Source organism: Scatophagus argus, chromosome 8 (genome assembly GCF_020382885.2).
Source record: "Scatophagus argus isolate fScaArg1 chromosome 8, fScaArg1.pri, whole genome shotgun sequence".
Classification (NCBI taxonomy): Eukaryota; Metazoa; Chordata; class Actinopteri; family Scatophagidae; genus Scatophagus; species Scatophagus argus.
Genome location: NC_058500.1, coordinates 13,820,546 through 13,836,949, shown reverse-complemented (window position 1 = coordinate 13,836,949; position 16,404 = coordinate 13,820,546). Strand labels below are relative to the sequence as shown.

The 16,404-nt window shown below is 40.1% G+C and overlaps 2 protein-coding genes across 3 annotated transcripts; one reads left to right on the top strand and one right to left on the bottom strand.

Moving 5' to 3' along the window:
• Positions 1–646: 646 nt before the first annotated feature.
• Positions 647–4,609, top strand: lhfpl5b (LHFPL tetraspan subfamily member 5b). Its single transcript, XM_046395796.1, has 3 exons — positions 647–1,410; positions 2,879–3,115; positions 3,613–4,609. The coding sequence occupies exons 1-3, from the start codon at positions 1,002–1,004 to the stop codon at positions 3,621–3,623; spliced, it is 657 nt and encodes a 218-aa protein (XP_046251752.1). The 5' UTR covers positions 647–1,001; the 3' UTR covers positions 3,624–4,609.
• Positions 3,876–16,125, bottom strand: srpk1a (SRSF protein kinase 1a). Of its 2 annotated transcripts, none has more exons than XM_046395792.1 (16): positions 15,993–16,125; positions 15,282–15,336; positions 12,132–12,259; positions 11,757–11,865; positions 11,520–11,607; positions 10,763–10,850; positions 10,223–10,329; positions 9,556–9,721; positions 9,437–9,462; positions 9,078–9,303; positions 8,531–8,926; positions 8,272–8,372; positions 7,899–8,006; positions 7,654–7,723; positions 6,441–6,533; positions 3,876–5,265 (listed from the first exon to the last, which is right to left on the bottom strand). In XM_046395792.1, exons 1-16 carry the CDS (start codon positions 16,003–16,005, stop codon positions 5,081–5,083), a joined length of 1,959 nt encoding a protein of 652 aa, XP_046251748.1. In that variant the 5' UTR covers positions 16,006–16,125; the 3' UTR covers positions 3,876–5,080. The 2 variants fall into 2 exon arrangements, with proteins under 2 accessions (XP_046251748.1, XP_046251749.1); XM_046395793.1 differs by lacking the exon at positions 6,441–6,533 and adding an exon at positions 5,554–5,646.
• Between the last annotated feature and the right edge of the window lie 279 nt (positions 16,126–16,404).

Sequence of the window (16,404 nt, the reverse complement as noted above, 5' to 3'; positions counted from 1 at the left end):
ACCTCAGGAGCTCACTAAATATTTTATTATGGATGGATGCTTATCAAATTAACAATAACTATGCAGTAAAGCTGCAGTGTGGATATAAAAACTTGGCCTAAGCATTTCATATTCAAGATAAATGTATGAAATGTTTTCTAGGTGGTTGCAGGTTGAAAGAAAAGGAAAGATGCACTTTTTCAAAACTGTATAGGCGACATTAAATCTTAACAAATTTGTACTATTTCAATTCTAAGTATGTGCTTTTTAAAACTCCTAGTTATGTTTCCTGCATGTTATATGAAAATTTAAATGATCTTATTTTGAACCAAAATATGTTAAGGTCTTTCTGCCTTCCCTATCTTTTGAGGCAGTTCTCAAAATATACTTTGTGGTTTAACTTAGCAAGTGGTCACCACTGAAGGGTCAATGGCCAGAATGACTTCCTTTTTACATTAAAACTTCTATAAAGATTATGTTTAAAAGAAACACCTGAATATCCTGGTAGTGCCGCTTATTCAGTCATTCTTATCGGTCTAAAAATTAACACAGCAGCCACAATTCTTCATCATGATGAAAATTAAGCCACACGATAAACTTCAGCTCTGCAGGAACTAAAGAAGCAGCAGTCAAATTATAGTCAAGAAAGTGAGCAGTTTCCCTGCCTCTTCATGAAGTTCTGCGTTTACCCTTAGTGATCGCACAGTGAGACAGCTGTCAGTCTCTGACGTCAGAGCAGCGTCATTAATTAGAGAGGAGCTGGTTGCTGTCCAAGGTGCTGAATCCGGAGCCTGGTCTTTCAGCGCAAAGCAGCCTCAACAGGTGTATGTGGGTGAGTGTGTGTGTGTGTGTGTGTGTGTATGTGTATGTGTGCATTGACTTTAACATTCAGGACATATGGATTTAGTGTAACAACTTATAAGAAGTTGTCAATGTACTGAAGGGGGAGAATATTTAAGGACGACTGACTGTATTTCCTAAAAGTTGTGCAAGACGAACTTGTTTTCTTTCTGCTCAGCATCATGGATCTGCTCCCTGCCCAGGAGGCTGCAAAAATCTACCACACTAACTATGTGAGAAACTCGCGGGCCATCGGAGTCATGTGGGCCGTGTTCACCATCTGCTTCGTCATCATCACTGTGGTGGTCTTCATCCAGCCCTACTGGATCGGGGACAGCGTCAACACCCCGCAGGCAGGCTATTTTGGCCTCTTCCACTACTGCATTGGCAATGCACTCACCTCGGAGCTCACCTGCAAGGGCAGCGTGCTGGACTTCGCCTCCATCCCTTCACCGGCCTTCAGGACTGCCATGTTCTTTGTGGGGACCTCCATGCTGCTGATTGTGGGCACGATGGTCTGTTTCAGCTTGTTCTTCTTCTGCAACGCAGGGAACGTCTTCAAGATTTGTGCATGGATGCAGCTGGCCTCAGGTGAGGAGGAATGTGGCTCTTATAGGCTCTAGCACTTCAGACTACTTCATTCTTGTATTCCATTACATCTTAGAGGTTATTGTTGTATTCAGATTTATTTATTTCATTTATCCTCAAATGATTGATATTGAGCCATTGTGTTTTGAAAGCACTTTGAGGGTTGATTTTGTCATGTTTACATGAGTCTAAAGGAGTTTCATGCTATTCATTTTATGAGTTAAGGTCAGACACTAAATGGACAAGTGACCCCACCCTTTATTCTGTATTCATCCATCCATATTCTGTAATTCAACTGTACTGTTGATTTAATATCAGAATTTAACTTAACAAATCAAGAGTGAACTTTTGTACTTGGTCATGAACATACACTTGCCACAAACCTTTTCTAATCTTTACCAAAGTTCAGGATGGGAGAAATCAAAAGTCTGAAGGCTGAATGAGAGCTGTGACTCTCTTGTGAACTGTCTCATCCCATCATGAGCCGCCCTCTCAGCTCTCCTCTGGTTTCAGGCGTGGTGTGTGTTCGTATTAATGTGTTGTTCTTCACTGTGAGGCCAATAAGAGATCCAGTTTCAGCCCAGACTCTGACACCTCTGATGGGTTACATGTAACAGGATCAGGTGTTGCTTTGTTGTTAACTGATCTAAACTTGCACCTGAGACATAACAGAGCCAAGGAAACCAGCTGTACAGTAACGGTTTGTATAACTAGTGGCAAAGGAACTACTCAGAGCCTTTACTTAACTAAAAGAATCAGCATGACAAAGCAAAAACACTTCATTACAAGTCAAAGCCTTGCAAACAAAATCATACTTACATAAAAGCACAGAAGCACTGTTAACAAAATGTACTTGTTAGTGAAATAATGGATGATTTTACTTCTTTGAGGCTCAAACAGGTATTTAACTGCCATTTACTAGAGAAAGGTTTCTTTGATTAAACAGCCAGCAATGACATGACAGGAGCCCCAACCAGACACTTGGCATTTTTAAGGGGTCACAAGCAAAATGTTCAGGAACCACTAGTTTAACCCTTAACTGTTGTTTTATTTTAAATGTTTAACATGTCTTTTTATGTAAACATTAAAACTATGCATTCCTAATAAATGTAGTGAAGTAAAATATCTTCCTCTGAAATAGAGTATAAAGTAACATAAAATGGAAATGCTCAGTTTAGTAATACAGTACAGTAGCTATGGCAAAAACCCAGAGGAAACTTTACCAGATGAAGTGCATTTAATGTTTAAGAACTTTCACAACACTACATCATTCAAACAGCACCAGTGAGCGTCTTCTCCTCTACTGCATCATAAATAAATTAAACATTTGACACTTTAAGGAGACACATCACGCCTTAGCTTGCACTGGGGACTCAGAGGAACATCCCCAATAATTATTTATCAAAGTAAGTGTACACAAGGGGTAATTATTACAAGGCTCCACCATTTCAGTGTCCTTCTTCCCCCACAGCTGTGTTGATGGTGATGGGCTGCATGATCTACCCGGACGGCTGGGACTCTCCAGAGGTGAAGAGGATGTGCGGCCAGAGGACGGATAAGTACACGCTAGGGAACTGCACGGTGCGCTGGGCCTACATCCTGGCCATCATCAGCATCCTGGACGCCCTGCTCCTGGCATTTCTGTCCTTCACCCTCGGCAACCGGCAGGACAAGCTGCTGCCGGATGACTTTGAGGTGGAAGGAGCAGGTAAGGGTTAATGCAAACAGGTGAAGGTTGTGGACAAAGACTAAAGTGAGGAAGTAACCAAAATTTTTCATAATGAAACTGAAGCAACTAATTGGAATCCAGCCATTATCAAGTTTATTATTTACACTTTGCATCTGTTAAAGAGCTTTGGTTATATTATACGATCTTCATCAACCAGTGGAGTTTGCCCAGGTATATCAGTTCATTGTTCAATGTTCGATTCCTCTACTTATTGTGTCTGCATGGAATTTGATTTCTAGCTCTTTATCATTCGCATTGTATCAGCTGCGCTTACATCCTTGCTCAACACTAAATAAAAAGGGTCAAATTCTCCTTTCCTGCACCTTTGTTGAAAGACAGATAATCCAACGGTTGGCAATAATTATGTGTCAGCTTATCAAATTGTCTAAATGAGATTAGAAGAGGAACCAGCAAAGGCCCAGTGGGTCACATTCATTACAGAAAATGTACCCAGGAGTGTTTTTCCTCTTTTACAGAAAACACCTAATGAACACAGCTCTTCAGGACCTCAGTATGATGCAGATTTACTTTGACGACAATGAACAACCACCCTGAAACGTCTTCACACAGCTTGGATCCAGCTGTTCACCTGACTTGCCTTTTTTATGTTTCCTGCTGTTTTCATAGCTATGGTGACACTGGTTCACTGACATTATTTAGCAGTCCTTTCCTGCTTCACAAATCCTGCGCTTCGTATTAAACACTTAATAACCTCAGAGAAACGAGCTTGACACAGTCATTTTGTGTTGTATGAATATCTGTTTTATTGAATGGTGTTGTACAGTTTTTTAAATTGACAGCTCACATAAAGTCTATGTTCTTGAACCTGACACTGATGTGAAATTTGTTTTTACCGAGGCCCCAACAGATACATAGGTCATTTCGATATGATCAAATTGTGACACCATTACATAACACCAGATCTCATCATTTCTAAGGTAAAAACAGTGAAATTATTGAACAGTTGGCCATACACACAACTGAACTCGAACACATCTTCCATACGCTTTATTAAAACACAGCTACCCAGCTAAATAATTTTAGCTAAGATATAAGATTTGTTAAAAACTGTACATAACTGTAATATACATAAAGGCAAACTCTTTGGTACAGATATATACAGTTTATTTTCACTTTTTTTTCCTTTAAATTGGGCTTAGCATGTTGTCTTGTTGAAACCTTTAAAACACTATATTCCTGAATTGTAATAGGTGTATGAGAATACCAGCCTCCCACGAGAATGAAAAATCTCACTTATTATAAATAATTAACCACACTAAATACCAGGTGACAATGGATTTGTAATATGACATGTCAGACAGTAGAAGTTTCAGTAAGAAACTAGACATTCTGTCTCAAGAAATGCTATTACTATAGTCAGTGTAAATGTCAGCCCGGTGTGCAACTTCCTAAGCCTACTTTACAAATACAAAATACATACCTTACATGTGTAATAAGATAAAATTATTTTTTTTAAAAAAAAAACAACAACACTACACTGATGAAAATGTATGAGAAGAGATGAAGAAAAAAAAGTGACAGCAAATCCTTTTTCAAGGGGACAAAAATGATCAATAACAGCTACATATCCTTAATTTGTTTGGGTTTTAGTGCAGGAGTGTAACAAACAAGGATGAGTCACTAGCAGTACAATAACAGGTTTGCTTAGATGGATGGGTGAACGGAGCACAGCAGTAGGAGCCAACATGACCACAAAGTAATAAAATCCACTGGATTCCCAACATCATCACACTGAGAGAAGAACCAACAAATACAAAGCAAACATACACAGAAGCATTAGTTCAACAACAACATAAGAAATCCAAAATGACAAAACAAAAAGAGAAATAAATATTCATCTGATATGCCCAAACTGGAAAGTGATCTGTTGCAGTCTCTGGAGAGATTGGGAGGAAAGGAAGGTGCAATGGCTAGAGGTCTCCATTAGAGGGCAAGCCAGGGGTGGCGCAAGCACTCTGCAGCCGTGGCTCGCTTCTCCGGGATCAGCTCCAGCATGGGAAGCAGGAAGTCGGCAAAGCTCTCTGCTTCTTCACGGGGCCACTCGTACTTGTCAATCAGCACCTCCAGCAGGCCCCACGGCTTCAGCTTTGTGATGTGTTTCAAATCACCTGCAAGCAACCGCAGTCAGTCAGACAGTGGTGTGTCAGAGAGCCATGCTGGAACCGAGCATGGCAATTGTTCATGAGTAAATTCACTAGAATGAGGTGGCCTGTGAAAACATGTTCACATATCTCAAAATGCCATGCAATAAATATCTTTACTTTATTAACAGTCCAAAATAGGTATTTCTTCTGAATAGTAATATCTAATGTTGGTATTTTAACAACTTTATAATAACTTCATAAATTTACTTTACTCTAATTTTGACACTGACACTTTTTTTTTTTTTTTTTTACCTTTCTTGGTGAAAAAATCCTTGGAATATTTGCCAGTCATTATGAGTTTGCGTGGGACACTCCCCAGCAGCTCAATGATCAGTGCTATATGGTCTACATGGTAGATGATTGCAAGAGGACATGGGAAGACAGACAAGACAAACAACAGATTCATCAGACAGTGTCCCATTCACAGGCCCACTCTGGGTGTGTGGGTGGAGGAAGAGAGGGCTCAGCCTGACAGCACACTAACACTTGGGCCACACTGTTGCAGAGGTTGGGGTGCACAGACCCACAGTCAGTTCATCAGACATGGCCCTCAGGCATTATAAAAGCTGTAAGGTTCTTATACTTTTTCCAGCTCGAAGAATAAATAGTTTCAGTTTTGCCACTGTAGAAAATGGGTGTGTTGCACCAACTGACTTCCAGCTCAAACTATTTCAGGATGACCTGAAATTACAAGAACTACTCTGACAAAACTCAACATTTTCTCTTGTTATTTTGTCTGTGATCTTATAATTCTATTAAATTATGCTTAATGATTTTTTTTTCGAAGTTTTAAATCAGACTATTGATGTGACTGACCTTACACTTTTGACTTTTCAAAAGTCATGACAAATTTCCTCTACAGGGATCAATACAGTATCAGAAGTCGAGCCAACATCTAAGGATGTATTGAATGAACCTCACACCGCCAAGCAGTCTTTGGCAGAACCACTGACAGTGAAATCAATGTCTGGTGGTTTTGTTGAAAGACAAATACATGTAGCGGTCTGTATTCATTATTTTTCCCACTGGCCTGCACACAGCAACACCTCTGGTAGACCTGAATGTGCTGACAGGAACCTTCTCCCTTCGCCTCCCATCCACAGTTCCCAGAGTGAGCCACAGACAGAGGGGTGGCATACCTCTCTTGTTGAAGTATTCCTGTGAGTATTTCCCGCTTAGAGCATAGTGACGAGGGATTTTACCAAGCAACTCAATCATGAGCGCAAGATGGTCTGGAAATGAGGCACATAAGAGGAGGAAGGAGGATAGAAAGTCAGAGGGTAACAGTTTGGAGAGAGGAGCAGATGAGAGAGAGATGGCAAACAGTCATGTGGAACAATGGATGATGACAGCCTCATATGACAAGAAGCACATGTAGGAACAGCCAATATTATTTTTCCACTTCAAAAGCCATTAAAAACATTTGAAAACATGTGGAGCAATCATTTTCATATGGGAAAACATACCATGAAGATCTGATCTGATCGAAAACAAGGCTTCACGCACAGCCAACAAAGCCGTACACACTAAAACTTGTACAGCTGACTGTGATTAGTAAAAAAACAATAAAAGTCAGTCACACAACAGGGTAAGGCTATGGAAAATATTAAGCAATACCCTCATAAGTTCATGTGCTGTAGGTGAAAAAGCAGATTCACAGCTGTGGGCCATGTGCCAGTAAACGGAAGGTTATGTCTTAGCACATACCTGACATGCTGAAACAGAATCAAGTCAGTGCAGAAACCTCAAGCTAAGCAGCAAGCCAACATGAAGATACAGAAAGTATAAAGAAAAGCACAAGGAAAAGCAATGATGGAGTGAGGGGAGAGGTGAAGAAAAGATGGGCAAGGAAATGAGAGATGGCCCCGTCTCCAGTGTGGTTTGAGGTGTTAGAGAGGATATAAACACAGGAATGTTGGTACTCATCATCACATGATTCACATCTACATTTCCTTTAGATTTGAAACCAAGTGAAATCACTGTAATGGAGTTCCTCATTTGAGCGTTAACAGTAAGAAAACTTGAGCAAAGAGCAAGGCAACTTATTATGCAAACTGGACAATAATTTGAAGTAAATGTCACAACTTGTCATGCTGACAGTGACATTTGTATTTTGGCAATGGCAATGAAACACCAGCGGGGGTCAATTTCACATTAAAAACATCATGAAGCTTTTCACAGTAACATGAGGTATTAAAAGTTACCCCTGATACTGAACATCCTACTGAGTGGAACATGATTTTATAACACTACTACTAAATATAGCATTTACATATATAGCATTTACTAATGGTATGCAGTCATAACCAGGTAAAACAGAGAATGGACAATGAGAGAAAATCCTAGCAATACCTTCATCCCTGGAATAATCTTCTCCAGAGTGTGGTTCGAACAAGTAGTCCCCTGTGGCAAGCTCAAAGGCCTGGGGAGACAGCACGTCCATCATAAACACAGGAAAAGACATTGTGTGGAGGGATACGTTTACTCCCACCATTTGCTACAGTCTCATAATGCTACTGAAGTCTTTTCAAGATAACTGGAGTATGATTTTTTTCAGATTTTGATACAGTGCAAGAGCTGTCACTGCAGTGTCTCACCATGCAGGCTGTGCTCCATATATCAGCTGGTGTGCTGTATCCAGCACCAATGAGCACCTCTAAGGACCGGTACTGCCGTGTCTGGATGTCTTCTGTAAAGTGCTTGTGCTGAGAGGAGAGCATAAAGGAGAAGAAACAAATCCTTAATAAAAGAGTGGACAACTTGTGTGTCCTGTTAGGACAGAAGAAATGCATTCAGGAATTATAAATGTCTATGGAGTCTATCTTAAAATTTGAATCAACAGAACAAACTAAACCAAAAAGGGCCAGAAGATTAAAGTATTTCTATTTTGGTAGCTTGATGACACTGTCCCTAGCTGCAAGGCTTCATCTCTAATCAGGAAATCCCTCAGGTCATTAGTAGGCTACTCACCACCCAGCAGGCATTTCCCAAGTCTGCAATCTTGACCTTGATCTTGTCTGCATTGAGTGGCTCAAGGGGGTTAACCAGCAGGGATCCTGCTGTTAGCTTGCCTACATCAGAGCAGAGACAGAAAGACGCAGTGGTAAGAGTGGACTCAACATCTAATAAAAGAAGAATCTTTATTAAACTTCCAACACAGCCCAGTCAGAGTAAACAGCTCTAAAAACCTCTTTGCAGGCAGCAGGAGTACTGATTTTGGGTGACTGACCATTTCTCTGATGTTCCTCGGTTGTGTACTGACTGTCAGACCCGTCCTCTCCCTGTTCCTGCAAAATGCTTTGCTCCAGCTCTCCGTCCTCCAACCCAGCAGGAATGTGTCTCTCAGTGACCCCACGACTGTGAGCATCCCTGTCTTCAATCTCAGTGTCCAGCTCTTTGAGATCTGCAGGATCCACCCCATTGCAAATTGGGTGAACAGGGGACTCTTTGTATTTCTCCTCCTCACTGGTACATTTCTCTGTGGGCTCTGCATTGCCATTGTGTTGGTCTTCATCCCTCTGCTGGGACTGCCTCTGGTCCACCTCCGCATGGCCATTACAGTTCACCTCCAACTGCCCTTCTGGTCCCACCCTCATGAGATCTGCATTCACACTGCTCTCCGAAACTATCAAGAAAAGACAAATGACAATTCAAATCAATTTTCAAAGTGCTCGAATCAGAGTTTTCCTGACTTTCTTACAATCACGACAAAAACTGAAGCAACAACAATAAAAATTTATGAAGCACATACTTCTCCCGTGACACTGTTTTCTTACCCTCTGTTTCCTCAATTCCTAGTTCCCGAAATAACATCTGTCTGAGCGGAGCGCAGGCCCGTCCTTTTGGAGACTGCGGGTCCTCGTATTCATCGTCTTCCTCCTCTCGTGTCTCTGTGATCTTTTCCATCTCCTCCAGGTCTAGGATGCACTTTTCCAGCAGCTCTGCCTGGCGCTTCTGCTTCTTTTTTAACTTCTTCTTCTTGTTCTTGGACATTTTTACTGTCTGTCATAGATTACCAATACAAATAAAATGGCTCTTATGAACTGTTACATAATTGTGGAGCTTTTAAATGTGCACTGAAAATATGGGAAGTTGATGTGACATGCAAAAAAAGGAAATAATAAAAGGGTTGTACCTGTTTTGGAGCAGGTGCTGTGCTTACTGAAAAGAAAATGGCAGATGAAAAACTGTTACCAAACTGTGCTCATGTATGTACATTAAACATGTCTGTCTGTCTGTGAGTGTATCTCATACTTGCTGAACCAGAAGGGGGAGGAGCCCCAGCCTTCTGCCACTCCGTGGCTTCAGCTGCGAGCTTGCGAACATAAGACTCATCAACACTCATCAGGATATTCTCCGGCTTGATGTCTGTGTGAATGATCTGACACTTTGTGTGCAGATAGTCAAGACCTTGGAGTACCTGACAAACAAATAAATTGAGAATAAATGCACTGACTGTAAAAATGTAACTGTTTATTTGTATGGAAATAAACACTTTAGTATATCCTTTTCTCTGCATCTCTTTTGTTTCTTTCACATAATTAAATATTAACATTATGTGTTTCAAACGTACACAAGATCTAGACAATAAGCAAACTAAAATTAATACATACAGATAAATATTGATAAATAAAGAGTAAAACTTCAGTTTAAAAATGTGTTATTCATTCTAAAATAGCAATAGCACCCATGGTTGGAAAAAAAAAAGCATTTCACAATTTTTCTCACGCCGTCTGTCGTCTTGGATCATGTTTTACTTGCTCACTGTTTAAATGTTCAGCCACCACAAAATACTCCATCCTGACAGGTTTCCACCGCCTGGAGGCTACCTGGCTCTTCTTAACTAGCACAAACTACAACCGAACCTGCATCACAAGTCACAAGGAAACAAAATGGGGTAATACCAAGGATCTTGTGTTACCTGTCTTACGATGCTCTTCACACATGGCAGCGGCAACCCTTGGTAATTTGACTTTATTATCCACTTTAGTAAATGATGCCCCAACACCTCAAACACCATGCAGACATCTTAAGACCGCAGCAGTTAAGATAATAATAGTGTTAACAAGTTAAGCCACAATGAAAGCGAATTAGAAGAAAACAATTTACCAAACATGTTTAAGTCCTGAGGTCATTTACCTATATGAGGAGTATCTTTACTTATACTGAAAAGAGGCCATGTCATAGGAGTGCAGACACTACAGTGTTGTTAAGAAGGCTCATATTACTCAGCCAAAGTGTTGTGATAGAAGGACACAAAGTTCCATTTAGTACACCCATCACCTGTTGTTTACTGCTGGTTACTTGCCTTGCATACTGCTTTCAGAGCTAAATTTGACATCAGGGGATAAAGTATTTCTCAGACTTAACAGGCTGCATACTTTCCAGCAGAAAGCAATTTAACAGATCGAATTGGCATCATAAAAAAGACCAGGAAGCAATATTTGGCTGTACAGGATACGAGTGCCATTAATTCCAGAGATCTTGAAGTCATCTAGCAGCTGGACCACCATCTCCCGGTTGGGATCATTGGGGTCTGAATTTCTTACCTGGGGACAAAGAAAAGGAACAACATATTTGAAACAATCAATATTCATGAAACACCATACTTGCTAATGTTAGACTGAACCAATACAGATTTAGCATACTTGGCTTAACATGCTGAATGTCGCATTATGTAAAATAGTTAAGGAATCGGTGAGAAAATGCGCACATCTAAGTGGGCTTTGCACAGTGTTACATGGGGAAGCCTAAGCGCAGCAGAGGGGTAGAGCTGCTGAGATCTCTCCTCCAGAGAGAGCCAGCAGCACAGACATAACTTCTTTAGAAATAAATATCCAGAGTCACATCAGATTCTGCTCTAATCTGAAGCAGTTTACCAGTGACAGGAGAACTCGGAGTATACTTTTTAATATTTTGGGATTAAAAAGTATAACTTACAATTTGCTGCTGCTGAAGATGTATGGGCAGTCAATACATGCATACTGACATACAGGTGTTTATGTACTGTAACACGGACTGCTAAATGAAGGGGAAACTAACTTTACTTTATAAACGTACACAGTAGAGAGAGATGGAATTTCTGGTGAGTGCCGAGTTCAGTCAAAGGCTATGCATCCGCACTATGGCATCAGCGCATAGTGCAAGTTTACACTGTTTCTTATTCATGCAAGTCCAATTCACAAAACCTTCTGTATACAATTAGTCAAGGTACTTACTGATCTTAGGAGTTTGATCTCATCCACTGCTGTCTCTGTGTAGTGCTCCGCACTCTTCACCACCTTCATTGCAACAAATCTCTTCACCCTGCAGCCACAGAGCAAGTAACGTTTGCTAACAGGAAGTTCTGTACAAGATCCTACCACAAAATCTCACAATCAGCTGCTAGTGAATCCAACCTCAGGCCTCAAAACTAAAACAGAGCAGTAAAAATATGCAGTAAAGTTTTCTCATACTGGATGTCCCAGGCAAGCCACACAGTGGAGAAGTGTCCCCAGCCCAGTTTCCGGATTACATGGTATTTTCCATTGTAAAGGTCTCCTACTTTCACATGGTGGTAGCCACCTTGATGAAAAGAAAATAAATATTGATTAGACAGTTCAAAACAACCGATGAACACACACAGTGAGCCATAACTGATTACTGTGGTTATAGTATCTGTCATACCTTAAAGAGGATTATCTTAGTAAACTTAAGACAATACACTGAAATAACTAATAACTAATTGGGAAAGTTTATTTACTGCAAACCACACAGACCATACCATGCAGTTATTCACAATAACTAGGCTATAATATGCACGTATACACACAAAAAAAGGTGGCACTCACCTTTGCAGTAGTCGTGAGGGTCCTCCTGCTCCTCATCGTCAGAGCCAAGAATCTCCTCAGGTTCCTCGGGTTCCTGAGGTGACGATTCCTGCTGGGGCTGCTGTCGAGTTCTGGGATTGACAGGCTGTCTGATAGACAAACATATGCGTCAACCATTATAAATGTTGTTGAAAACATCTGACATCTTTCTTGCCTGAGTTTAGACATTCATTTTAACTATTATCTTTAACAGTACCTGTTACCAACAGTGGATCTTTTAAAAGATCTAGTGTGTAGAATTTGGTGGTATCTAGCAGTGTGGTTGCAGACAGCAAGCAATTAAACAGCCCTCATCTCACCCTGCCCTCTAGTTGCTGTTAAAAACACAAAATGTGAAATGCCCTCTCTAGAAACAGTGTTCGGTTTGTTTGTTCTGCATTACTGTGGAAACATGGCAGTGCAAAATGGTGAAACCACGCAAAAGAGAACCTCTTCCCTCTGTAGAGCTGAGAGATTCATTCTAAAGAAAGGATTCTTAGCTTCAGGTGATTATACACTAATCAAAATATTATATTCCATCTTTGCACCTGAATCTTACAAACTGAACCTATTTGAGAATTGTTCCGTATCTGTTATAAATGCATATATGCCAACAAACAGCACCTAACATACTCACTGACAGACATTCAATGAGGGAGGCAAGCAAATACATCTTGAGTTATAAAAACACACCTTGGATTATGCTTTTAAAATGCTGACGATGACTGAAAGCTGCTAGATCTTGTTAATGGCAGCATAAAGTGAGGCTGTCAAGAGAGACTACAAACCGCTCTGCCACCACAGATCTACAGATACCTCTTCTACAGACTTCACACTTACAAGACAAAATCTAAAATCTTTAAAAAAAAAAAAAAAAAAAAGAAAAAAAATCTGTGCTGAAGATTACATTTTTTTTAATGCACAACCAAGCTTGTAGTGCTCAAAGTGCCAAAAATATATATACACATATATATATTTTAAAAACAGATCCTTCCATAAATCATGACCAGGTTACTCTTGATAATCCACAGACCTTGCTTTGAGCAGTTGAAAGGCTAGAAGCTAACTAATGTTACAGCTATGCTGAGAAGGACACCATTACTGTTCATTACTGTTCATCCTGCCTTGTCACAAACATGTCTCCCGTTCATGAGTATGCACGTTTTCTTCCACATGATAACACTCTGTAGTTTTGTAGAAAGAAAATAGTTCCTACATGTAACCACTCATAATGAAGCCTGGTGATTATCTTGAGTAACCAGGTCATGAATTCTGGGAAGATAAGTTGATGTTGAGGACGTTTCATTATGTTCGAGAGAAGGTAGACATCTCTACAGACCATACCAAAATTTGTCAACTGTCTTTTTAAACATGCACTATGTACTATTCAGTACATAGTTACCTATATCCTGTCATTACACAACTCAATTATTTTGCCTTTATGTCATGGGTGTCAGATGAAAGAAACAAAGTACATCTGCAGCAAGTCACAGAAAACTGAACAAATATTATGATAATAAGAAAAGGTTGTGTACATTTTGAATGTACAATGCCATTCATAAGAGGACGTACAAGTTTTATGAGAGGAATGCCATCACTGGAGGTTTAAATGTGAAAATACAAATGAGTAAGCACAAAAGGAATTTTCTGACATTTTGAGCTTATCTGTGAAACTGAAAATGGGTCAGATTTTACGGTACAGGACATCTCAAATTACAGAACATATTCTGTTATTCTATGTTTTCCAACAGTTCGGCTGCTAATATTAACTTGAAAGCCTGATGTTACTTCCTCCACAGAGAAGATTAAGACTGCTCATCACCACAAGAGCCAAGAAAGCCAAGATCACATTCAAATAAATTCCTAAACTGGTCTGTAGTGTCTCACAAATGTGCTGCTGGTTTCCACGTAATCTGCAGTCTACTTATTCATGCTTGACACGGTTGTTTGAAGCAGAGAGGATTTACTGCATGTTTGTGCAACAAAGACAGAACAAACAGCTGAGATTAATTACTGAAACATTTTAACCATATTTTGTCTTTCTAATGATGTTTCTCCATTTGAAATGTATTAACCATGATACTAATATTATCATTTATTATTAATCTCCTCAATTTTCATATTCAGTCACGGCTCTTCATTTACATTGTCAGAATGAAGACAGGAATTAACCAAAAAGAGTATGATTACTTAAATACTGAGCCAGATACAACTCTAATTAGTCATCTTTTGAAAAAAATAAATAAATACATAAAACAAAAGGCAACTGCCATTTTAACTGAGAGGCTTTCATTAAACCGATCCTCCTGCTGCTCTTCTGTACACATGTCGCTCAGCATGCAGGGATGACTGTGGCATGCAATGGTACCGTTAAGTTATATTTAGTTTGTTAGCATCATATGATTCTTATGCATAATGGACATGCCAGTTTCAGCCATTAAAGATAACACAGCCAGAAGAGGTGAGTATCTGCAATTGTGTTGTTTTCAGTGAAACACCATGCTTCGGTGGGCTGATGTGGGCTTCTTCAATCTCTGCTTTTAAATATAGCACAGGCTGTTATGTAACACTCCGGAGGATGCCACTGATGGCATGATTAGTAGATTGTTAGGTACACGAAAACAATCAGTACTGGAAATCAACGCTTCCGTGGTCTATTGTGATCCCCAAATGTTGCAATTATTCATATACTAGTTTGACAGGACACAGTTTAATTCAGACAGCGTATGTGACACTTTTTATACAGACAGCTTACAGATCACACCCTATGTAAGTACCTGTCCAAATGAATAAAGCCACTGACCTAATTTGAACCGCATGCAAAAATGGAAAGCTATGGAAACCAACCCAGACTCAGAGTGTAAAATCTCATAATTCCATTTACACATGTCCATAACATTCTTTCACCTCTTTATCTTTGGATCACCCACAGACAAAAATAAACCTTGAGTGCAAGCATGCAGCCAAGGACATCCTCTCATTTTCCCATGTAAAGGTATTGCTCATGCACAAACAACACGTGTCAGACTGCAACAAACAACAAACCTGACTGAGTACAACTGACAAAATACATGTCATCACGTCCCATGTGCAACGTAAAGAGACTACGAGCTTCAGCTGGGAGAAACTTACTTTTTGCTGGTCTTTTTTGCTTTTGCCCTCTTCTTCCTTGCCTGGAGCGCCAGAACTGTCAGAAGAAACCAATGATCAATTATAGTGCCATTGTCTGGATGCCGTTTGACAAGACAAGAAAAGGATTACACATATGGGGCAACACAACTACCTCACCCTACAGCCCAACAACTCGGTTATTACGTAGTGTATTATGTCATGTTATCTATCAATATTTAAATTATAATTGCAGTGCATGTGTCGGTCTGTCAGACACCCAGTTTGATGGAAGCCATCCAACGTTAAATAACATTAACATCAAAGCTACCCAGCAAGGTAAGCATTCTTCTAAAAAACTGTAGCGACAGTTAAGTAACGTTAATTTCAGACACTAGGACACGAGCTGGTCGGTTAATACAGTAATTAGCTAATGTGAATGTTGTCGGTGTTTTAAGGTGTGTGTTAAATGGAAAGTGCAAGGCAGCTAAACGCAGCTAGATAATCCTGACATGTCCCATTGAAGCTAGCTACAGCTAATGTCTGGAGAGCTAACGTAGCTCGCACCAGTTCAACAGTGCGTGACAGGCGCGTTCAATTAAACCACAATTTGAATGTATGCAGTTCGGCTAAACTTTACATTTGTGACTGCAGAGCAACATCAACTGCAACGTGGACACACAGGCGAGCTAAAATTACTCATACAGTGTATGGCATGTCGTTGCAAAGATTTACCTTTCCTCTCCATGTCGGCTGGATTCGTAGCCTAGCCGTTAGCTACACCACCAGTGATCGAATGTTCCACGCATGCGCACTGGTTGGTTTTGCTAAAAGGGAGCTTCCCAATGTCTCCACCTGGGAATCCAACCATTTATGATTTCTACTACACTGAACCTGCAGGGTAGCAGAGACAACGAACAGTCTGTAGTGTTTTATGTTGCAATACGGATGCCAATTAATTTTTTAACCTTTTATTTACTTTGACTATGTGACAATGGCTACATTATGTTTAGGTTTGAAATGTTCCCAACTAGTTCACACTGGCAGGTGGTTAGTGTCAAATCATCTGCCTGATGGAAAATGATGTGACTATTTGAATTACATGTTCTGAAACCATTTAAACAACTAGGTTCTGGAGGATAAGTAT